Consider the following 24865-nt stretch of genomic DNA (forward strand, 5'->3'; position numbering starts at 1 on the left):
GATCTTTGGAGCTGGAAGAAGAGCTAGAAACCCATAAGCCCCCTGCCCTTGTGGAAAGTGAGAATTTACTACTGGTGCCCATCATTTGTCTCTCTCCTTCCCTCCCCTTGGAATTGGTGGCCTCTCTCAGCCCTTAAGACCACATTCAGGCCTGGTCCCTGTGTGTCCACACCCTTGTCCCCCACATGTGGTCAGACTTTTAAAAATCCTGCCCTTGGCTACTACTTGACTCACGCTGGGATTTCTGCTCCAAAGAGGGAGATGTGGAAGCTTTAGTAACTTGGGGTGTGGGAGAGGCCACCTCCAAGTCTGGAAATGGAGGTGATGGATTTGCCATGTGGCCAGAATTCAGTTGGAGCTATGACACAAGAGGGGGACAACTGTCAGTGAGGTCAGAGTCTGGGTGTGGAGCCCCTTTAGTGGTGCACTTGCCTGAGAGGGGTTTGCAGATAGTGAGTGGAAGACTCCTGGGAGTGCTGCAGAATGGCAGAAGGGGCACATGAGCCCCTTCTGGTCAGAGTGAGCAGCAGGCCATGTCCTGGGGACCACCGCAGGAGACGGGGTGCTGATAAGCAGTAATAAACAGGAAAGGAAAGACAAACACAGTTGAACTTCCGAATTTTACACAAAAATTTTTTCTGATTGTGAACTTAAAACAATACTAAATTAAAATACAGAAAGAAATGGAAGTATCTTATTAATTATAGATTCTGATTTTCCCTATTCTATGAGAGTCTACACAAGTTTATATGGAAGTCTTCTAGTTTAATTTATATGTACTGCCATATGTTTAAGTACCTATGTAGGGTATTTTGTGTTTTTTCTTTTTTTTTTTTTTTTTTTTTTTAACATAAATGAAATCATGCCCCCAATTTGTTAACGTTTCAAACTCAAGTTACAAGAGAGAATTATGTAAGGTGTTAAACAGTGTTTGGGGAGAAGGTGTGATGTACCATCCAGAGCTCATAAAATGTGTCCATCATGCTTTCAATCTACATTTATATGGTTGGGTGTGTGTGTGTGTGTGTGTATTTCTACATACTACTTTGCAGCTATTTTACAATACAAGAATTTCTATGTAAATACCTCTCCATCTATAGCTTTGATTTCTAAAAACTGCATTATATTCCATTTGTGGACATTCTCATTCTGTGTACATATAAATGGGTATATTTGCAGTAAGAATGCCACATGTGCTGTACAGTTTTATAGCCTAATATTTTCATTTACTGCTTTAAATATTTTTTTACATTATTCTTTCCCATGTGTTTAAATAAACTGGTGTATTCATAGCATGAAATACTGTGTGGGCTTTAGAAAGAATGCAAATATAGAAAGATAGCCATCATAAGTTACTGGGCTGAAAAATACATATACACATGTGCAGAACTTCTGGTGTGCTCTCATTTTGGTAAAAACAAAAATGTTAGTATGTATATAAATTTTAAAAGGTTTAGTATAACAACAGATTTGATCAATGGGTATGGCTTGCAGTTTCTACATTAAATGTTCTGTAATGTTTGAGTTTTGTACTCTTCTATGTTTGTAAACAAAATAAAGCTGCAAAATTTCTTGGAAACGTGACAATGATACATAACATTCTATTAAAGATTTTATGTTTTCATTCCTTTTTGTTCGATGAAATTTTTGAGTGCAGTGATTTATTTTAGTGAGAACAAAGTGTGTCATTCGCTTTACAGGCCTTAGCCTTCTAGCAATATGTAGTTGAAATACAGAATTCCTTGGGGGGAGGCCAGACTCCAGCACAGTTTTATTGGTCTTTCCTAATGTCAAAAACAAACCTCTGGACGACTTCTTTTTTGCTTCTTGGAAATACGTACTTGAATAACTGGTCAGCAATTGAAGTGTTGGCCGTCCCCTCTTGTCACTTTTGTTAAAATTATTCATTATCATTTAGTCCTAAGAAAGTTCCCTAGTTTGTACTTAAACAGTTAATGCTTTTCTTGAAGCATTTAAAAACTTTCATTATCAACTAAATTCCCATGTGTATACTAGTAAATACTTTTCGTACAAGTCAGTTTCTGGACTGTATTATGTTCCATTAGTATATTTGTCCTTGCACCCATATGATTGTGTTGGAAAGAATATTTGGTTTTCATGTTTGGGTCATTTTATAGACAACCCCTCCCCCCTGCCACATACACACCTTATTCAGAATTGTCTCGGTGTTCTTGCACATTTATTCTCCCACAGAACCTGGGTTTTGGTCAGAGCTCCTACTTTTTGTTGTATTTTCATTTATGTTTAAGGGAGGGTTGACAACAACTTCCATGTTCCTGTCCAGAAACATGTCTTCATTTATTTAGGATTTGTTTTATGTCCTATACATTTAAAAAAATGTTGTTTGGGGTTGCAAATACTTTGTTGAATTTATTTATGGGAATTTATTTAGCTATTAATATGGTGGAGGGCCTCCCTTCTTTGTTCCCACCTATCAGTAGAATACCTTTAGTGTCTAATATGCTTGCTTGCATTTATTTGAGATAAATTTTTATTATGTTTAGATGGTCTCCTAACCTCTTTGCTAGGGATTTATAAGAAAAGGCTGTTGAAGTTTGCAAATGCTTTTTAACATGGAACAGTGCTCAAAGGGTCCCCTTCCCCCTTAAACCATTATATATAACAGTCTACCTAATGGGCTGTCATCCTTGTACTCCTGAAATAGCTTTTCATGGACGTGGGCTGTTATTTAAACTTGTCTAGGTTGGATTTATTAAACGTTTTTGCATCTAAGTACAAAAAAAAAAGGTTTCTTGAGCACCTACATGGGCCAGTCCTGTGAAGACAGAAGCACAATGATGAAAAACGTGACAGAGTCCTTGCACTCAGGGATTTTGTGGTAGAAGTACAGGCACTCTCATTTTCTATTGAGTTCATACATCTTCAAGCACATCTCTGATTATGTGGGTAAATGGTTGTTGATGGACTTTCTGGGCCATCCTTGGACAGACTTAACCCCCTCAGTCTCCACATTTCCTTTGATCAGATCAGGCAAACCTTTAGACAACTCCTTGCTGCTTTTCTCCTTGCCACTTCCAAACCTATCTTCTGTTTTCTTCAATGTTAATCGGGACTGTTGCTGTGGAGGCAGAAGCTGGACTGGGGTTGTGGGGGCCAAGTGGGTAGAGCAGTTATGCTTTTCACTGGCCAGAGATCTATCACAGGAGTTCATCTGGGATCTGGGTCTTCCCCAGGGTGAGGTGAGTATGGGACCCTCGCAAGTACTAACTCAGCATCTGGCCCCACTCGTACTTGCCCTTTGGGCCTCAAATGGAAGATGGGGTGAGTTGGAGTGAGGGTTGTGTCCCTCATCCAGGAAGGCCCCTAACCTCATCTTGTAGGGCCCACCTGGTGTCAGGTAAGCCTGTAGGAGAAAGTTGACCAGTGTTTCCCTTTCCTGAATTTGACCCTTGGTTGCTCCGACAGGATCTGAGCCCCCTGTTAGGACTTAAGTCATATAACAACATGTGAACAGGACATATACTTCTCCGACACGTGCTCGTCCCTTCCCAGGATCCACATGTAAAATGGTGTCACCTGCTATCATTTATTGCAGCAGCTTTTTAGTGCTGAAGGTTTTTACCTTTTATAAACTGGAAATCAGATATACATACAAGGACTTAATCATAGTGGGCAGCTGACGCCCACCATCCACATGGGAATTGAACCTTGTTTAGAGCCCGTGCTCTAACCAACTGAGCTATCCGGTGGCCCCTGGAGAAGTATTTTTAATGTTTTTTAAAATATATGCCGAAATGACATCCAGAAATATGGTTCACACCTTCATCAGCCAGGTTCTCAACATCAATTTTTATGTTTTCAAATACTTGCCCATTTGATAGGCAAAAAAGTGTTCATTTTAATGTACATTTTTAAAAATTTCTAATGTAAGTTATTTTACATCCCTTTCTGATGTAAAGACCAGCTGTTACCACTAATTTTATGAACTGTGTATTTATGTTCTTAATTTTTACAGTGAGCTATTTATTTTACTGCTTTCTAAGAGCCTTTTACATTTCAAATATTAACTCATCTGTATTGCAAAATGCGTCCCACCCCCTTTTTGGTTTTCAGTTTCGTTAGTTTTTATAGGGTAGAAAATTTGTATCAATCTTTATTTTCACATCTGCTGTGCAGTGGTCTTTCAGTGGTCTCTGATATTGGGTTTCTGCCCGAGCATTCTCCTACCCGTCCCTGTTCTTTGCTGCTGTAAACAGTGCGTCTGTGGACACACTTGTGAACTGTCTTCATGCACATGGGCAGATAGACAGGTCCATGGTCCATCAATTAGATTTCAGAAGTGGAATCACTAGGTTAGGGGTTGGCATTGCATTTGTGTACGAACAGTTGCTGGAGATCTGAGGGATACATTCAACTTGCAGGTGAAATTTCCATAAATATTTCTTGGGTCTGAGAGGTTTCACAGTTGACTCTGAAGTTTTCTAAATTGCCTGTCATGTCATCTGCAGATGGCCAGTGTAGCTAGATTCAAGATGAGAGGTGGAGTGGGCAGGGGAGGGAGGAGACCTCAGTGTAAGGTGTTAGCGCTGTCTGCACCCACTCCGGCCAGCGCCCTCTCAAAGCCTGTGCCAGTGCTTTCGTTTATTGTTTTGTTTTAATTTTGAATTTATTTTTTTGACTAGGTAATACATGCTCATGGTAAAAAATTACAAAAACAAAAAAGGAGAATATACAATGAAAAAGTAAGTTGTTGCCCTTCTTTCTCTGGCCCCCAGTCCCTTCCTCAGAGGCAGTCACTGCTAATCACTGTTAATAGTCTCATATATCCTCCCAGACATTGTCTTAAGTAAATGCATCTGTTTTTATAGTTTCTTAGAATGCTGTACACATTGTTGTGTCGCATTTTGCACTTAAACTCTCTTAGAGATCATCTTATCCATTAATTTACAATTACCTCATGATTTAAAAAGGTTTCATAATCATTAGATGAATATACTGTATTTTGTCCATTATCAACTACGTCAATGAATATATTTTTGCACATACTTGAATGCTATTCGTATCTCGGGGATAAATTCATAGAAGTAGAACTTACAGGATAGGATATGTACATTTTAATTTTGTAGCCAAATTGCCCTGCATAACATTTACATTGCCACAGCAGTACATGAGTATTCCAGTTTTTTCACATAGACGTATATTGTCTGCCCTTATGGTTATTCTGTTCCCGTGGCCCCTTTTTACTCTTCAAAGGAATTTCTTCTGCCATTGTGGGTAGGAGCATTTACGGTCTGATTTTTCTAAGGTTTTTCTGTTAAAAATCTTTCATTTCTCAGTGCTCTTGCTGACCAAGTGCTCTTGCTGACCATGTTTTGTTGGCCTGCTCATAAAACCTTGAGCGCATTTCGAAGTTCATATTTGTTTACTCTAGTCTTGAATTTCTTGAGGAAAGGAATGAGTGAAATTTTGGGATAAGAGTTGGCGACCTCCTTGGGACAGAATACTAATGGGCGTTCAGATAGTCATTGCTGAGTTAGGAAGTCCTCCATCTCTTTTCTATGACCTAGAAGGTTTCTATAGCATAGTAAAATACTTGGTTCATAGACATTTTATTTCCTCCCTCAATTTTCCTCTACTTCCCAAGTCACGTGTGCCTATTTGTATTTTCTTAGGAAAACTGTTGATTCCCTGTCAAGTTTTTTAAGCCTCCCGATCTTATACATAGTTTTCACTGATTGGTCCTTTATGCTTCAAAAACATGCCTGTTAGAAAGAAAAACTAATGTAATAGAGAATTATATGTATAAAATCAAAGTTGTCCTTAATATATCCTGATTTTACTATTGTCAGGTTAGAAGAGCCCTTCCTTGCTCCTGGATAATAAAAATTAGTCTTTCATTTTATTTTATTTTGATTTTAGTTTTACCATTTTTTTATATATGGTATGATCCAAATTAATGATTGGCCAGTTTTCCTATTACTATTGATTGAAATAATACATACATCCCTTACTATTTTTAAATGCCACTTTTATAGACTACTAAATACTCAAGTACATATGGTAATCTCATATTACAATTCTTAAATGAGTAAGTCTGTCATTTGTCAAGTTCCCCAACGTTAATATTCTTTGAAATTCCATTAGCTAGTATAGACTAACTTCAGAGGATTTAGAGCTTTCGTATACTGGATCCATTTATCTCCCGTGATTATCCTGTGTCTCTCCGGTTACTGCCTTTTATATTGCACTACAGTTTTATTCACATAGATGCTATTTTTTTCATTAAATCTTTTATAATGGAGTTCTTAGCATTTAAAAAATTGTGTTAATTTTCTTGTTGAATTATCGTAAGATCTGTCTCTATTGACTCCCAGTATCTTAGTGGACAGTCTTCTGTAAGAGAATGATAGTTTTATTTTTTAGGCCTCTGAGTTTTTCTTGTCTTGTTGAAATTGGGTAGAACTCTAGAGTAATGATCACTAGTAATAGTGTTAAGGCTTTTATATCTGCTTTCAAAGTGTGTTTAATGTGTAGTTTGTTAGCGCTAATTTCTGTCTTGGGTTTTTGAGTTATTCTGACTTCATGAAGAAAATTTGAAAGCTTTCTATTTCTCTTCTCTGGTTGGTTTATATGACATGGGAATTGACCTTTTCTTGAAGATGATATAAAAAGCTTCACCCCAGTGATATCCGAGTCCACAGCCATTTGGACAATTAATTCTCTGACGCTGTTTTTATATTACTTCCGTGTTTATTTGTCCATGTGTTTTTCTTTAAAATATCTGCAGGTCCCTGGCATTTTGACTATTCCTGTGGATAGCGGCTTGTTCTGAAGTTCCAGAAAGGATCCTAGTCCCAAATAGGTGATTTACATACCTGAGGGTCTCATGTTGCCTCTCAGAGGTTGGGCTGCTATCTAGGGGACCAGATTTCTTTTGAATCAGGGTGCTACAGGGCAGGGTAGGCTTGGGCTCTGTGCCTTCCCCTTTCTCTGATCTTCTCTGGGACATTCCCTCTTAGCCAGGTCTTGGATAAAATTATGCTGTTGTCCAGATGTCATACCAGGGACCCAGAGCCTGGGCACATGTCCTTGCCCCTGCTTTGGAATTTTTCAGCCCAGCAGGGTATTATCAAGTGCGCTTGTCTCTTGTCAGCCCTCCCTCCTGAAGGAGGGCAGGCAAGGAGGGAGCAGTTCAGTCTCCAAGGTCTTCACAGGGAGATGTGTTTACTTGGTCAGTGCTGAAGCTCCAGAGGACGACAGTAGGAGGACAGTTTACCTGGGAGCAGAGTGGCAGCCTATCACAGCAAGGAGAGAGCGTGGGACTGAGTGTACTACATTTGTTCCCAAACGATAAAGTCTAGTTTGAGACTGAATAATTGAAACCCCTTTTCTTCTTTAAACATTAAAAAAAAAGCTTTAATTTTAAGTTTCTGCTTTTCCTTTTAAAACAAAAGGAGAGAATTTTTGCTACATACAGTTCTCTTCTCTAGAAGTAAAGCCAGAAGTACAAAACTGTCAGGTAAGTTAATTCAACCACCCAAACCTAAATCCCCCCCCCCCCCATGTTGCCTACTTTCTTTAACACCGGTTGTGGCTTACCAGTAATAAAAAGGCTACATAATAAAACATGCAGCTAAAATGGTTTAAGTGAAGGGAAATGTATAGCCTTCATGGTTACATAAGGGGAAAAAAAGATTGAAAATCAGGTTATATATTTAGTCTAAAAAGCTTTTTTATAAAGGGGGAGGAAGCAGGTAACAAAAATGACAGCTAAGCAAATGAACAGTAACAAGATTATTGAAGTAGAAAGCTGGTTCTTTTGAGACAGATAAAGTAGGTCTTTAGCAAGACTGACAAGGCAAAGGCATATGTAGTAGCATGAAGACGTCTAATGTCACTTCATCACATTCCCGCTGATAGGTGAATAGTGGAGGTCTGTCACCTGTGCAGGGTTTCTATGGATTCACCACTATTTCATTTAATTTCCCCCAGTACACGAGGCCCCATTGAGAGCTTCCCATATGTACTCCTTCCCGTATGTACTCATTGGGGAAGGGGCTGGTAGGAAGTGAGCTGGTGAGGGTGGGTGACACACCAGAATCTTCTTTTGCAAAAAACAGTGGCATGGAGGTCACCCCAGGATGTTCCCTCTCCCCAGAAACTATGCTATGCTTCTGCAGGCTGGTGTCTAAAACTAGTTTTAAAAGGTCTGCATATGTTATTTTTAACATGCTGTGTCAGTGTTGATAGCTGGCTCTGTGTCAGGCACTAAATGATACAGTGATGGGAAGTTTATCTCTGATCCCTTTAGTCGGGCTTACAGTTTACTGTGGGGAGGGAGGCAAGTTAACTCAGATTTAAAAAGAAATGCGATCAGGGCTTGGAACACCCAAAAGATAAAGTGAGTCTCAGGAAAGCTACCCTAGTAGCATGAGCCTGAGGCTGGGCATGGGGACAGCCACTCAGAAGGGTGTGCACTGCTGAGGGCGGGGTTCTGAGCGTGCTGCACACTTGGACACTATAGCCGCTCTGGCCAGCAGGACTGCCCACGAACAGGGAGGTGTTCTGTGCTGTCCAGGGTGGTCACGACTGACGCTTGAGATGGGGCTAGTGTGACTGAGGAGCTGATTTTAATGTATTGAATTTGAATTGAAGTAGCCACATTTTATGCAGCAGCACAGGTGCAGAGAGAGATTGCTGGTGAAGAGAAAATCGGAGTGCCTGTGATCACATTCTTGGAGCTGAGCACTCCTGACGTTTTCACGTTGTCTTCTGTCTTACATGTTGAATACCTCCTTAACAATGACGTTAAGGGAAGAACTGCCCAGAAATGGCACAACTGGCCCCCACCCCTAATTCCCTCTTTCCGTTTTTGCTAAGAGAAAAGTTGACGTCCAGTTTTAGTAATGGCTAGCACCTTGCGCATTTCCCCTGTGCCAGGTATTGGGTGGGTCATTAGGCTTTTTAGGTACATTCGCTTCACAGTTCTAAAAGGGAGGGGGGTGTCTATTCTTTTTTTACATTCTTGGGGACAGACATTGAATAAGCCCAGGGTCACAAAACCAGTTAGTGGCAGAGCTGACTCTTCAGACAGGTCTGTGTGGTGCTCAGAGGTCACGTGCGTGACTCCCATGCTGCGGCACACCTGGTGTCCTCTGTGTACGTCTGTGGTTGGGGGACTTATGCATCTCCCTGGGGCCCTCGGCCTGTTCACAAAGCATTGTTAATGCCCCTTGTAGGGCAGCCCCTTTCTGCTGCCTGGTCCTCAACTTCTGGGACATGTGTATATCTCCTTACGATCTACAGGTCCCTGAGTACTGACTGTCACAGGCTGCTGCGTCTTTCCTGTTGACTCATGTTTGGTTCCTCCACTGAAAATTTTACTTAGAGAAATGCTGCCTCCAAAGTACTTGTCTGCCAACAAACCCAAGAGGTCTTGGGCCCCAGATCTGTATGAGCTAGACAGTGACTTGACTAAGGAGCCGGATGCCATCATAGGAGAAGGCGCGACTGACTCTGAATTCTTTCATCAGAGGTTTCGGAATTTCCTCTACGTGGAATTTGTTGGGCCTCGGAAGACCCTGATCAAACTCCGAAACCTCTGCCTCGATTGGTTGCAGCCGGAGACTCATACCAAGGAGGAGATTGTCGAGCTCTTGGTCCTTGAGCAGTACCTGACCATCCTCCCAGAAAGAATCAAGCCTTGGGTGCGAGCAAAAAAGCCACAGAGCTGCGAAAAGCTAGTTACACTGCTGGAAAGTTACAAGGAGATGTATGAGCCAGAAGGTGAGAGTCTGACGGAGGCCCCGGCGGCTGCGAGCGCCCTGGGCTTCTCAGCCTCTGCGCTGCGCAGGTCCTGGGCCCGGTCGTTCTCTCTATGGGAGGGCTGTCCTGCTGTCCTGCTGTGGGGTGTTAGGTGGCATGCTGGCCTCTGCCTGCAAGGTGCCAATTGCACCCCTTTCCCCAGCTATGACAACGAAATGTGTCATTTTCAGTGTCCCCTAGGGAGCAGAATCACCTTGGTTAAGAACCACCGCCCTGAGGTGTGGGAAAGGTGACATTTCACCTTTCTCTGAAGGGGGGTTCCATGAGGAACTGGAGAGCCTCCACTTGCCTCGTGCCCTGGCCCAGGCTCCCTCTCGTGAAATCTGGGGGTGTAGTGTCCCAGAAAGGTATACGTGGCTGCAGTTGGCGTTGAGGTAGCGGTCACAGCCATATCCCCACCTAGGAATGGTAGGAAGCTGAGGCATGAGGCTCTGATCCCTCGAGCTTCTGGAGGTGGGATTGTGCAGTGGGGGGCAGGGATAGACTCCACTTGTCCACTTGGGGGAACTTGAGAGCGTGTGGGCAAGAGATGACAAAGCATTAAGTCGGTCTCTGTCCTCCCAGACAACAACAGTGATGTCCAAAGCGAAGACAGCATGAGCCGAAAGGGAGCAGAGTCCCCGCCGCCACGGCCCGCCTATTTCTGCAGTGAGTAACAGGTCTTGCCACCTATCAGGACGTACTCCCAGACTCGTGCTCAGTTTTCCCTAAGAGTTTGCCATGTTGCATAGGGGTGCACAATGAACATCAAGACTTCGGTGAGGCTGGCACCGCCTTCCTCAGGGCAGCCGCTACATCTACTCAGATCTGGGGGCAAAATGCATTAAGTGATGACATGTGAGGCATCTTAAGCATTTTTATATGAAAGCAGATACCAATGTATGGAGCGAAATACAATACTGTTTTTAAATGACAAGATAAAATATTTAAAGCTATTGGAAATTTGCAGCAGGCTGTCTCAAGCTGTGCCCACAGCCTCCCCAGGAGGGGCAAAGTTCATCATTACCCCTTTGCCTCTAAGGTTATTTGTTAAAGGTTCTTCAGTGAACATTTCAGAGGAGTATTGCCTTTGGGGAGGTTGCATGTCTTGTAAGTAGACCCATGCGTACATTAACATTGGCTGGAGTACGCCAGACAGCACAGGGTCTAGAGTCCATTCTCCTGAATGTCACTTGACCGTGTAGGAATTGGGAAACCAGCAGAAGTGTTTGTTTGAAGGGGAACCACACTTCTAACCGAAGCTTTGAAGTAAGCCCCACTTAGGCAAAGCCTTTAGAAATGGCTCCAGGTCCAGGGTAATGATAAGAGTCCAGGTGATGCTTGGGTGTCTAGAGGCCTGAATTTGGGACCCGTCTCAGGGTAGGAGTAAGGATGGTAGCCCTCCCCAAAGCAGTGTGCCTGTGGAGGGTGAACGTGCATGTGTCCAAGCTCTAACTCGTCGAACATCTGCCTTTCTCAGGGGACCGGGACCGGGACTGGGACCACCACTGGGATCGTGACTGGCACCGGGACTGGGACCGTGACCGGGAGCTGGAGCGGGAGTGGGACCAGGATCGCAGGGGCAGAAGCAGGGACCTGGAGTTTCGAGACCACTGGCCGTACACCCGGAGCCCGAGAAGCAGTAAGTCCTGTGCTCTGGCCTCTCCAGTGCAGATGGAAAGTTGGCCAGACCTTATTCCTTCAGGGCACCTTTTCTCTCCCCAGGATTCCCCCAACGGGATCGTTCCCTTCCTGTGATGGAGAAAACATTTGCAATGGAAAGAGGGCACAGACGTAGGGACTTCATGATGGATTATGAGTCGCGATCCCAGGTACGCTCAGGTGTCCTCTCTGGAAAGGCCATTGTCATTTCATGCCAGAGATGCCTTTTTCCCCCAGGAGGGTTGTTCATCTATCCCTGCAAATCCCACCTGGGTAGGGAGAGAGCCCCAGTTACTCCCTGCAAGGAGCCCAGGCCTGTCCCCAGGAGTGACAAGTGGCAGGGTGACTGCTGCCTATTTCCTGATTCATCCACATAGTCAGAGGAAAGGAAGCCTTTTCCACTCAGCATATGTGTCACTTGGTAGATTGGTCACATTGGCTGTTTCCTAGTGCGCCAGGGAAACAGAACGATTCTAGAGATCTTTGTGGCCCTCAGTAAGGAGCCAGTCCACAAAGCGACTGGCAAGAGAGCAGAGGCTCTAGAGCTGACAAGGTCTGGGTTTGAATCCCAGCTCTGCCACCTGCTAGCTGTGCAGCCTCAGACCATTTACATAACTAAGCTGAACCTCAGTTTCCTCATCTGTAAAATAGGCGTGGTGATTACCTCATCAGGACAGATTTATACACATGTGAAATGCTTAATACAATGCCTGGCACGTGGTAGGCACACCCTGAATGCCAGCACTTAATGGCAGTCATTTTAAGAGGCAGTGTGCTAGGGAAATTGGTGAAGGGGAACAGGACGTAGGATTTGAGCAGACCCTTAAGGAAGGTCACTTGCGAGGTGGCAGTGTGGAGGAGGGCCACAGAACAGAGAGAGGAGCCCAGGGCGCTGAGCCTGCATGTCCTTTTACAGTCACGCGCCTGACTGGGTCAGGCCCTGGGGAGTGCAGCAGTGACCGAGACACTTAGGGCCCCTGCCCTGGAGGCCTTCAGTCTTATAACTGAGAAGGGCATTCAACAATTGCACAAATCAGTCTCTATGTAAATATTGTATGTGACTGCTGATTGTCCAGAGTGCTCTTAAGGAAAAATAGAATGTTAATGGGAATTTGGCACAGGGATCTTGATTTAGATTTGAAGGGAAATGTCTCAAAGACAGTAACGCTTGACATGTGTACGATGGGGAGCCGGCCAGGTGAAGTGTCAGGATGAGAGGCCCCCAGGCTGTAGGGAGAGCCCGGGCAAAGGCGCTGAAGCAGGAACTGAACAAAGGCCAGGTGGGCTGGAACACAGAGCACGAGGTACCCAGTGGCTTGGAAGTGTGGGTGGGCTTGGTCACTGGTCTCCTGTAGCCAAGCAAAGAGCTCAGGTCTGTCCCCAGTGCACAGAGGTATTAATAGTGGTTCCTGTGGTGGAATTTATAAGGAGGGCTTTGAATTCTCCTGGAAGCAGGCAGGGACTTTGGGTGCCTAACGGGAAGGAGTAGTGGGTGGAGCTTCTGTAGCAGCACTAGCTAATGGGGGAGGGGACATAGAAGGTGGGCGGGGTCAGAGGTGACAGGTCCTCCAGCCTAAATGTGGGTTATGTTCCCATTGTCCCAGGGATAACTTCAGTTTGCAGCACACTTAGTTTGTCACTAATTTTGATTTCTTATTTGGAGAAACCAAGTTGATCAAACTTTTATGAATCCACATTAAAATATTAATTGTAGAAACCACCTTAAACTTGATTTAGAAGAAGTAGCCTCTTTGGTAGCATTGCCATTGCCACCTGTGAAGGTGGTTCAGTGGTTTGTGCACACTGCTCTGTGAGGCAGTGATGGATGTTTTCAGTAATCTGTGGGGAAATGAGCAATGCAAGTGTCCTTTTTTGGGGGTATTAAAATAATCTTAGGAAAGGAAGATGATAGGAGATTGGTAGCGATATTTTTGTCTTGTTTTGCTTTTAAAATGCCCTTCCATAACACTGAAGAGTTGGCGCATGTCTGTATAGTCTAAAGGTCTGAAAGCCACTGATTCCTATTAACTCATAATGGTAGAAACAGCAGCAGCCGAAAACATAAATTACATTTGGGGGTGTGCAAAACAAAATTCCTGTCTTCTTTCAGAGTGATGTGTAAGTGTCTTAATGGTCCATGAGGCCGAGTTGTGCTGGCACCGCCCCCTGACAGTACCTGTCCAGGTGGGACTTGATCTTCAGCCTGCGCACGTTTATATCCACTGTTGATTACAGATACCAAATGGATAAGCTTTAGAGCGACCCACTTGCAGTAGATTAACAATTTTAAGTCAAAGCATCATTTTTCTTTCAGAGAAACAGTATAGTTCAAATTTTTAATGTACATTTATTTTACTCAGATTAGGCAAATGGAGACAAAGATAGGAAAAATACTCCTCCCCTTTTGTATTGCCCTTGCGGTTTGTCAGCACCAGAGATGGTGACCCTCTGACTCCTCAGCCCCGCAAGTTCTGACCTCATGAGCCCCAGTTTCCTCCCTCGCACATGCATCTGTCCCTCCTGTGTCACAGCAAACCAGTGCTGAGTCCTTAGGAAGCACTGTCACAAACCCGGGCACAGTGGCCCCTCTCCAGAGGAGCTTGCTATCCGACCAACGGGAAGGACGCGGCGCAGCTGTACAGGCGATAGTCGTACTGCCGCTGAAACACTGCCTGAGCTTTCCCAGCTCAGTGGTCCTCCTAGAAATCTCAGCCCTGACTTGAAGTTTCACTTTGGAAGCTCAGCTTAGTTTTAATGGGATTTGCTGTTTACTTACTGGACATTGTCTGTTGCATAAACGAGGCTTTTCCCCTGAGTCCCAGTGCCTGTGCCTATTTATAGGATATGCACCCAATTGTTAACTGTCTTTTGCTACATTTTCACATGGCTATAATGTTCCAGCAATGGAACTATAATAAATTTAGTATCAAAGTGATAGCATAGACTAATAATACACATTTTTCTAACATAATTTTGTTAATATGTAAAACATTGCAAAAATTCCTCACGCATAAGGGGCTGATGCCCTTCTCTCCATTTTACAGATGAACCTGAGGCTCAGAAAGATTTCTGTTCCCAAGGCTGCACGGCTCATAAATGCACTTGTCCTTTAGCCCTCGAGCTTTCTCTGGTTCCCCAGCCTGTGGGCTTCCCACAGCGGCTTCTCCCTCCTGAGTCTGTCTTCAGGCCTTGGTGCCGAGCTCTCTAGGAGCCCACCTCTAACACCAGTATTGTTCTAGTATAGCCGTAAGAAAAGGTTCTGTAAGATTCTGCATAGCAGACGCTCCTAAGTGATGCAGGGAATTTAAAAAGGCTTTTAAGGAAAGTATCCGTTAAAACAAAAGAGGAAGGTATAAAAATGAATGCACTCGGTGCTTAAAGTTACTCTTGGGTTATTTGGAACTTCTGTACACCTAGAAGAGCCCACAGTGTAGCCATGTTGTACAATGTGAGGGTGTGCGGGACATGGAAGGCCACACTGGGGAGGGAGGCCTAAGTCACTTCCTGACTTGTCTGCTAAACCACGTTTTCTTTCTCTTCCCCACATATGCCATACAGAGTTGATATTTAGCCTGTTGAAACTTTCCCACCAGTCCCCCTCTCTCTGTCAAAATCTTACCCACCACTTAATGCCCCACCCAAGACCCTCTACAAAACCTTTGCTCACTGTTCAGCCCACCCTGAACTGTCCCTCTACCAAACCCGTTTAGCACTGATTATCTGTACCCCACTTTATTGTTCATTGTTCTCTAATTGTTTCATGAGTCTTTTCTCTCCAACCAAATTATAAGCTGCATGAGGGCAAGGAATATGTGTCATACGTCTTTTGGATCTTCCTCAGAGTATAGCGCCAAGGTAGGTACAAAGTAGGTCCCCAGTAAAACTTGACTTGGATCACTCAGAAGCCCAAACATGAGCACTTTCTACACACCTTTGTCTGTGTAGCTCCCATGTCGCCAGCATTCTTCTCTCTTTGGATGCCCATGGAAACAGACTCCATTGAGAGATGTGTGTTTGCTGTTTTAGGATGCAGTGTCATACCAGGACGTTGTGGACCTGACTGAGGACAGGGAGCCTCAGAACCCGATTCAAGACAACATGGAGAACTACAGGAAGCTACTTTCACTGGGTAAGCAGAGGCTTCTCCAGTCTTTGGATCATTTTGTCTCATTCTTTTTGTGATGCGGGGTATTAGAGTCCATGCTTGAATGCTAAAGATAATAAGAAGCCTTCGAAAGGTTTCAAGCAGAGGAATAAGTGATGAGATTTGTGTTCTTAAGAAGTCACTCTGGTTCTGGGTGAAGAACGTATTGTACAGGGTGGGGGGAGCAGGGAGACGGCTCTTGCCACAAGAGTTGGTACTTTCCTAGTATGGTGACAGCAGAGGTTTTTAAATACACATTTAGAATGGGATCCTGAGTTCCAGTTTGGACTCTCCTAGAAGATAACTAGCTCAAGTCATAGTAGGCAGTTGGCTCTGCTGGTCTGGTGCTGGGAAGAGAGAGCCACACCGAGAGTGTTGTGTGAGGCAGTGGTGCCTGAGCAGCTCGAGTTTGGAAAACAGTTGGAGAAAGAAGAGCCAAGAAGAAGGACGAAAACAGTGGAGGCCAGTGAAAGAGAGGATATGAAGATTTAAGAGGCAGCTGTGAGGAGGTGAAGACTAAAAGGGGAAGCACTCAATTTAGGGGCATGTGGAGGTCTTTGTACAAATTTGTAGATGGAGTCAGGGTAATTAATTAAAATTTGTATTACACTGGGCTAAGGAGTGATAGTGAGGAGATGAGACTGCAAATCGAAGACATCCAAAGGATGGGATATGAGTTACTTCATATTTAGTGGCTCAGAGAAAGACAAACATCAATTTATGGTGATGAGTCTTGGTCCCCAACTTAAGTATGAGCTGTTGTATTTTTGTGAATAGGGGTTCAACTTGCTGAAGACGATGGCCACTCCCACATGACACAAGGCCATTCATCAAGGTCAAAGAGAAGTGCCTACCCAAGTACCAGTCGAGGTAAGAATTAGATAGATTGTGCACAGTGGTCACTTTAATCAATGAGATGGGCGATATATATACATACAGTAAGTCCTCACTTAATGTTGTCCATAGGTTCTGCGACTTTACGTGAAACAACGACTAACGAAACCAATTTTACCATAGGCTAATTGATATAAACAGAGTTAACTTCCTACGGGATCTCATCAGTGTTGAAACAACGTTGAACGAAATGACGTTATTCGAGGACCTGCTGTACTGATAAACCTTTTACAGTTTATATTCGCACCACCATCACAGAAGTCCTGTTAATTTGCACAAGTATAGGGACGAGGGAGTATTTACATTTGGGGTTTCTTTCCAGGTCTGAAAACTATGCCTGAAACCAAAAAGTCAACCCATCGGCGGGGAATTTGTGAAGATGAATCTTCCCACGGGGTGATAATGGAAAAATTCATCAAGGACGTTTCACGCAACTCCAAATCAGGGAGGGCAAGGGAATCTAATGATCGGTCACCGAGGTTCCCCAGAAGGCCAGGCCGTGATTGGAAAGATGTCTCATTCAACAAGAGGGAGTCAGTGATTCAGGAGAGGGGCCATGAAGGGAGTGCCTTCAGGGGAGGCTTTAATTGTAACTCAAACCTTGTTTCCAAAAAGAGAGTTCTTGAAAGAAAAAGGCGCTATCAATTTGACACCGATGGGAAGGGCTCAGTTCATGATCAGAAAGGCTGTCCAAAGAAGAGGCCCTTTGAATGTAGTGAAATGAGAAAAGCAATGAGCATGAGTAGCCTTGGCGCCCCCTCCTTCACTGTGTCACAGCCACTTGATTTTGGGGCAATGCCCTATGTGTGTGATGAGTGTGGGAGGGCTTTCAGTGTGATTTCAGAATTTGTTGAACATCAAATTATGCATACTAGAGAGAATCTGTATGAGTACGGTGAATCCTTTATTCATAGTGTGGCCGTCAGTGAGGTTCAGAAAAAGCAGGCTAGAGGGAAACGCTTTGAATGTAAGGAGTGTGGAGAAACCTTCAATAAGAGTGCCGTTCTTGCTGAACATCGGAAAATTCACACTAGAGACTATCTCACAGAATGTAATGATGAGGAGTATGAGGAGCCCTTCATGCCTAGTCCAACCTTTAGTGAGCTTCAGAAAATATATGGAAAAGATAAATTCTATGAATGTAAGGTGTGTAAGGAAACCTTCCTTCATAGTTCTGCCCTGATGGACCACCAGAAAACCCACGGTAGAGACGGCAAAGATAATGAGCGTGGGGAAGCCTTTAAACCCAGCCCAACCCTTAATGAGCTTCAGAAAATATATGCTAAAGAGAAAATGTATGAATGTAAGGTATGTGGGGAGACCTTCCATCACAGCTCATCTCTGAAAGAACATCAGAAGATCCATACTAGAGCAAACCTATTTGAAAATAAGGGTAAAGTGTGTAAGGAAACCTTTATTCCTGGTCAGTCCCTTAAAAGGCGACAGAAAAGTTACTCAAAAGAGAAGCGCTATGACTTTAAAGATGGGGGGGATGCCTTTAGGCAAAGCTCAGACCTGAGTGAGCATCAGAAAATTCATTCTCGAAAGAACCTCTATGAAAGGAGGGGGTACGAGAAGTCTGTCATTCATAGTGTGCCCTTCTCTGAATCTCAGAAGAGCCATACTATAACAAGACCACCTGACAATGAGGGTGAGAAGGCATTCACCATTAGCTCTAATCCTGATGACAACCAGAAATTTCTCACTAAAGAAAATATCTATGAGAGGAAACCATATGAAAGGTCTGTAATTCATAGCTTAGCCTCTGCTGAAGCTCAGAAAAGCCACGGTACAGTGGGGTCCAATAAGCCAAAAGTGATTGTAGAGTCAACCATTCAGAGCTCAAATGTTGCTGAACATCAGAAAGTCCGTGCTGGAGAGAATACCTCTGAAGGAAAGAGTTATGAGAGGTCTGTTATCTACAGTTTAGCCACTTTCAAACATCCCAAAAGTCGAAATGGAAATGAACTCATTGAATGTAATGAGAAGGGAGAGTCCTCCATTTGTATCTCAGATCTTCAGGATAAGCAACAGAAAAATCCTGCCAGAGAGAACCCTTATGAAGGGGGTAAGAATAAAAACTACAAGGACTCTGTTATACGCAGTGTACCCCATACTGAACCCCAGAAAAGTCTTACTGGAGGGGGAGCCAACGAGTTTAAGAAGGATGGCCACTCGTCAGTTTCCAGCTCAAATATCCGTGAACATCAGAAGGCCCGTGCTAAGAAGAAAAACATTGAGCACAGGAACCCCGAGACCTCTGTAATTCACTCCCTACGTCTTGGTGAATCTCAAACATTTCATCCTAGAGAGAAAGTCTATGAATGTCCAGAGTGTGGAGAGTCCTTCATTCAAAGCTCCGACCTCACTGAACATCAGAAGATTCACGATAGAAAGAAGCCCTCTGGAAGTAAAAACTACGAACGATCTGTTATTCGCAGCTTATCCTCCACTGACCCTCAGACGAGTTTCGCTGAGATGAGTTATGTTCAACAGCCAGTGCAGACAAGTTATGCTCAACAGCCAATGGGGATGAGTTCCGCTCAACAGCCTGCACAGACAAGTTATAGCCAACAGCCAGTGCAGGCAAGTTACAGCCAACAGCCAGTGCAGGCAAGTTACAGCCGACAGCCAGCACAGGCAAGTTACAGCCAACAGGCAGGGCAGGCAAGTTACAGCCAACAGCCAGCCCAGGCAAGTTACAGCCAACAGCCAGCGCAGGCAAGTTATAGCCAACAGCAAGTACAGGCAAGTTACAGCCAACAGCCAGTGCAGGCAAGTTACAGCCAACAGCCAGCGCAGGCAAGTTATAGCCAACAGCAAGTACAGGCAAGTTACAGCCAACAGCCAGTGCAGGCAAGTTACAGCCAACAGCCAATGCGCCAAGAATGTAAGGAGTGTGGGCGGTGCTTTGCTACCGTTGAAGACCTTAGTACACATCAGAAAATCTATGCCCAAGAGGAGTTCCACGGAGGGAACCTGTTTGGAGCCTCTGTTATTCAGGGTGTAGGCCTTGATGGGCCTCAGCAGGACGAGGAGGATGAGCAGGACGAGTCGGATGAGCAGGATGAACAGGAAGACCCCGAGGACGCCATCTATGGATGTAAGGACTGTGGGCTGGGCTTCGCGGATCGTGCAGACCTCAAGGACCACCAGAAAGTTCATGGCAGAGAGTATGTGATCAACACTCGTGAGTACACGCAGTCTGTAATTCACACCCATTCTGTCAGCGAGTATCAGAGAGATTACACTGGGGAGCAGCTCTATGAATGCCCGGCATGTGGGGAATCCTTTGTTCATAGCTCCTTCCTTTTTGAGCATCAGAAAATCCATGAGCAAGATCAGTTTTATGGCCAGAGAAGGTATGATGAGCCTTTCATGCAACCCTTGGTCATTAACCCACAGAGGCCTCATGTCCCACAGAAGAATGCTCCGTCAGGGCTGTTCCTTCAGTGCCACGTGTGTGGTCAGGAGTTCATCCATGGCTCGGTCCTTGATCGGCACATGATAGTTCACATTGGAGAGGAACCCCCGGCACAGGGCCAGGGCAGTGATGACGCTGTCAGTCCAGGCTTAGCCCTCGCTGAGCTGCAGAGAAGTGAAGCTGAAGAGAAGCACTACGAGTGTGACACCTGTGGGGAGTCTTTCCTCAGCCAGTCAGACCTGAGGGAGCACAGGAGAGTTCACGAGAAGGAGGAGCCCTACGATTATGGGGCTTCCTTTGTTCACACCTCATTTCTTACTGAGCCCCCCAGAAGAGATTCACCGTTTTATGAGTGCAAGGACTGTGGGAAGTCCTTTATTCACAACACAGTTCTCACTAAACATCAGAAGCTTCATGTTGAAGAAGAAGAAGCAGCAGCTCAGGAAGCTGAAGCCAATGTCCTTGTCCCAAGAGAGGTTCTGAGGATCCAGGGGTCAAACATGGAGGCTGCCGAGCCGGAGGTGGAGGCCGCCGAGCCCAATGTGGAGGCCGCTGAGCCCACCGTGGAAGCCGCAGAGCCCAATGGAGAGGCCGAAGGGCCAGATGGGGAGGCTGCCGAGCCGAATGGGGAGGCTGAACAGCCCAATGGGGAGGCCGAACAGCCCAACGGGGATGCAGATGAGCCAGATGGAGCAGGCATCGAAGACCCTGAAGAAAGAGCTGAAGAGCCAGAGGGTGATGCCGATGAGCCAGATGGTGCAGGGATTGAAGACCCAGAGGAAGGAGGTGCAGATCAAGAGATTCAGGTTGAAGAACCATACTATGACTGCCGGGCATGCGCAGGAACCTTCACTTCCAACTCGGCCTATGGCGAACACCTGAAAACCCATGCCAGGGTGATAATATTTGAGCCTGGAAATGTCTATGGGGAAAGCTCACACTACACTGAACACGCCAGCACCAGCACTGGTGACAATGATAGGGCCGACGACAAGTACTTCAAGTGTGACGTCTGCGGGCAGCTGTTCAGTGATCGCCTGTCCCTTGCTAGACACCAGAATACCCATACAGGCTGAGAAGACAAGTGTAAAGATTGGAAAAACCCTATATTTAGAACTGGACCCTTACTAAACCACAGAGAATTTGAACCAACCGATAATAATGTCAGAAGTAAACTTACCTTAGTGTGGACAAACCTGACTTAGCATCAGACAACTCAGACTGGAAAGAAATTGCAGGTAGAGATTCCTTCAGTCTTCATTCGCCCCCATCAAAATTGGTGTGTGCATGTGGGAAAGCCCTAGCACATAGCTTACCTTTCATCCAAGTAATCAGATTAGGGGACATCCTAGGAGTTGCAGAGGCAACAGAAATTGCCCCAGCCCACTGTAAATGACACCTCTGTAACCTGTATGTAATGTTTCCTGAATGTATATAGAATAGCAAATCAGCAAAATAGAAATCACCAATACTTGGACTTAATATGACACCCAGTTACAGTTTACTGTGCAGAGGTACCTTACCTGGCACGCTTTGATTTTTCTTGTTTTCTTTTTTTTTGGAGGAGGAATAGAGCAACAAATTAGAATATATTTGTAGGCATTTTAGGTCCTGAGAAAGATTTGTTCTGCATTATTTTAACCCCACCTTTTTGAGTAATTGACTGTGTATTGTTCCTTACTCTTAAATATTCTTGTAAAGGTGTAGCATGAAAGAGAAAATGTCTTTTATTCTTGGCTATTTGAAAAGAGAAGTGCTTTGAGCTTCCTTTTCAACCATTTCGTCTACACCAACACTTTGTAACCTAATGCTGTATACGCCTTTACAATATGTGGATTGACCTTTTGTGACCCAAATCGATCAGTTGCCACATTGTACCTTGCAGTGATTCTCATGCAAAAATATTACAAGTTTGTTATTTTTTTAAACCAATTTAATGTCCGTTTGATAGTGAATTCACAAAAGTCGAAGCTTTTCCCTGTAAATCTTACTTTGCCTTTAGACTGGGTTGCAACCATCACTAGATCACTATAGTGCCTAATGAAGGTTGAGAACCATAGGGAGAGGCTCTTGTGCTGTAAATAAAGATGCCAGCTAACGACTTTCATCCCTTCCTTTGTGCGCTTCCTGCCTTAAGTGACAAGTAGCAACGTGGCTTCGTTAGTAATGTACTGCCACGTCAGTTTGCACCCTGGGTGCCCAGGAGCTAGTATCCATATAGCTTTCTATCGCTGAACTAAATTCTCATCTTTACCTGTCTGACCCCCAACCCCATGTTTAATTTGCATTTTAAAAATTAAAAAAAAAACCCTACAAAAACTTTCTTTACATTCAACCCAAGCTTAACATGGACTCAGGTTCCCCAGCAGCCTTAATTTGTTTCATTACCTCGTGTTTCTTCTTTCAACCCTCCTAAGTATTTCTGAGTTCTCCATTAGAGTGTTGTGTTTGTCTGATCTCAATTTTCCACTTTAATCAGAAATTGACCTCATAGCTTGAGGTTTCCTGTGTCTTGTTCTATGGACCACCTGTGCTCCTTTTCCTTCCCTTTCCCTCGCATAATGACTATTAAGATATTTTTTGGCTTTGAGTTGGCTGGGAAAAAATTTTTTAAATTTAAAAAATTTTTAAAAAGTAAATCTGTGGAAGTGAGCAAAGGATAAGAGCAGAAAATTGGAGCAAGTGAAATTAAAATACCTGCTGGGGGGATGTGTCTAAATCTCACTCTCCAATGTCTGCATGGTTAGAGCTCAAGGAGAGTGTGTCAGAACTGCTGAGAATGCCAAAGTTGAGGGAAGTTCCAGGATGAGAGCATGAAGCAGACACAAATAAGCCAAAGAAGGGCGTCCTAATACGTCACCAGACCTAGGAGGGTGAGGAAGCTGACAGAAGGAAACAGAAATGGGGATTAGAAAGCCAGGTTGGTGAGAAGGAATTAAGCAGGACGTCCTGGGCAATATAGAAGGAGGGGCCATTTCAATGGCATGGTGTATGTGAGGGCCCGCTGCATAGATGGAGGTTGGAACAGACATCCAGGAAAACGGGAGCAGTCGGGCACTGCATCAGAGGACACTTGAGATGGAAGCCATTGCTGACATTGGTGGGGTGAACTTGGGTTCATCACTGTTGGCAGGTTTAATTGGTGGAACCTTTTCAGAAAGCAATTTGCCCAATGTCGGGGAGTCCATTCCAACCTTGTGTTAGTGAAAAATTAGGAACAAATTGAATGCCAAACAGAATGATTAAGTGAACGTATTTGTGGACTCTTACGCAGCTGTTTAAAAATGATAATCATGAAGAGTTATTTAGCAACATGGAAATATATTTACAGAATATTAAGTGGCAAAAGCAGGACTCAGAATTATATTTATACTACAATTACAACTGTTTAAAATGTATGCTTATAGTTAAAAGCTGTTGTGTTGTTATAGGCTTCTAGTTGAGCATTATTTTCTTAAATTCCTTGATGTTCTTTATGGTAGTGTTAATAAAAAGTTTATAATCATGTTTCCATTGTGAAATAATTTGAACTCATTATAAGACAGTTGGAAAATACAGAAAAGTGGAGGAAAAAAAGCCTCATATTCCCACCATCCAAAGACAGAAACTCTTTAGTATATTGTTTATTCTTGTTTCTGTGCACAGGTTTATGATTATAACTGTGTCAAAATGTGTATTCAAAATAGCTGTTACATTATCTTTGTGGAATTATTGTTAAACACTTTCATCTTACTGTTTTCAAATGTTCCATATAATAGTGTTCTGATAACAAAGTTGATTATGTTTGTTTCTATTACAACCATAATACATATGCAGAGGAAAAATTGGAAAATACAGTAAATTAGAAAAGGGGAAAAAAAAAATCACCCATATTCCCAACACCCAACAGCTACTGTTAACATCTTGATCTGTTTCCTCCATCTTGTTTCAGTGTACAAGCTTGTGATTATGGCAGTGTTGAACATGTATGCATAAAGTCTAAGGTGAAAAAATTATGGAAAGTAATTAAAATAGTGTTGTCATTGTGGGATTATGGTTGATATTTTGTCTCTAATTCCTTGAATGATCTTTGGTGTTTTGGTATTAAATCTTATGTATGTATTTTTCCATTACAAATATACATACTCATGTCAAACTTTGGGAAATTCAATAAGTAGAAAAAAAGAAATTCACCCATATTCCCAACACCTAACAACAACTCCTGTTAACATCTCTATCAGTACACCAATCTGTGATTATTAAGGCGTTAATGATAAGTATGCATAGAGTCAAAGATGGGAAGAAATATGGAAAACAATTAAGAAATAGTTGTGTGGTCATTGTGGGATTATGGTTAAATATTTTGTCTTGGTTTCCTTGAATGATCTTTATCATAGTGTTTTGGTAATCCACCTTTATTACATTTATTTCCATTGTAAACACAGAATGTGTTCATTATAGAAACTTTGAAGTCGCAGAAATGTAGAAGAGAAACTCACCTATATTTTGACCATCCAAAGACTGTGGTTAACATCTTGATATATTTTTTTATCTTGTTTCTGTGCACAGGTTTTTGGTTTCTTATAATATGGTTGTGGTTGTTCTATCTGTAATAGTGTCAACAATAAAAATAAAGTTAAAAATAAGATATTGCTCAGTCTCTTTTGTTCATTTTAAGTGGTTTGTTCATTTTAAGTGTTTTTTGTTGTTAAAATTATAAATCCAAAAATTTTGTGCCTTCTTAGGTCTTTGTGCATTCTTGGCTTACAAATTTTATTTCATTTTTAAGTATTACATATTGCAACAATTACTTCTAAGCAATCTTTTAATACTGTATGATTCCATATTTTTAACTACACTATAGAATTAAAACATACAAGGTGTGATAAAAAATTATGGTGAATGTTTAAATTTAAAAAATTTTATTACTGTAAAAGACACATTGTCATTAATCCCTCTTGAAATGCTCCCCCTTG

At 43.3% G+C, this 24865-nt stretch overlaps 1 protein-coding gene across 11 annotated transcripts in view; it reads left to right on the forward strand.

Annotated features, from left to right (window-relative positions):
• PEG3 (paternally expressed 3) overlaps positions 1-24535 on the forward strand; it is a 32867-nt gene extending 8332 nt beyond the window's left edge. For 4 of the 11 annotated variants that reach the window (XM_019716869.3, XM_019716868.3, XM_074315356.2 and 1 more), the window contains 7 exons: positions 9289-9768; positions 10372-10455; positions 11267-11428; positions 11512-11618; positions 15475-15577; positions 16370-16462; positions 16809-24535. In XM_019716869.3, coding sequence (XP_019572428.2) covers positions 9375-9768; positions 10372-10455; positions 11267-11428; positions 11512-11618; positions 15475-15577; positions 16370-16462; positions 16809-20986 — 5121 coding nt within the window. In that variant the 5' untranslated portion in view covers positions 9289-9374 and the 3' untranslated portion in view covers positions 20987-24535. The remainder of the gene's footprint in view (positions 1-9288; positions 9769-10371; positions 10456-11266; positions 11429-11511; positions 11619-15474; positions 15578-16369; positions 16463-16808) is intronic. The other 7 variants (XM_074315360.2, XM_019716872.3, XM_074315358.2 and 4 more) reach the window with 2 other exon arrangements.
• The last annotated feature ends 330 nt before the right edge of the window (positions 24536-24865 follow it).

This window comes from Rhinolophus sinicus, chromosome 8 (genome assembly GCF_057876585.1).
Source record: "Rhinolophus sinicus isolate RSI-liver-muscle chromosome 8, RSI-T2T, whole genome shotgun sequence".
In the NCBI taxonomy this organism is placed as follows: domain Eukaryota; kingdom Metazoa; phylum Chordata; class Mammalia; order Chiroptera; family Rhinolophidae; genus Rhinolophus; species Rhinolophus sinicus.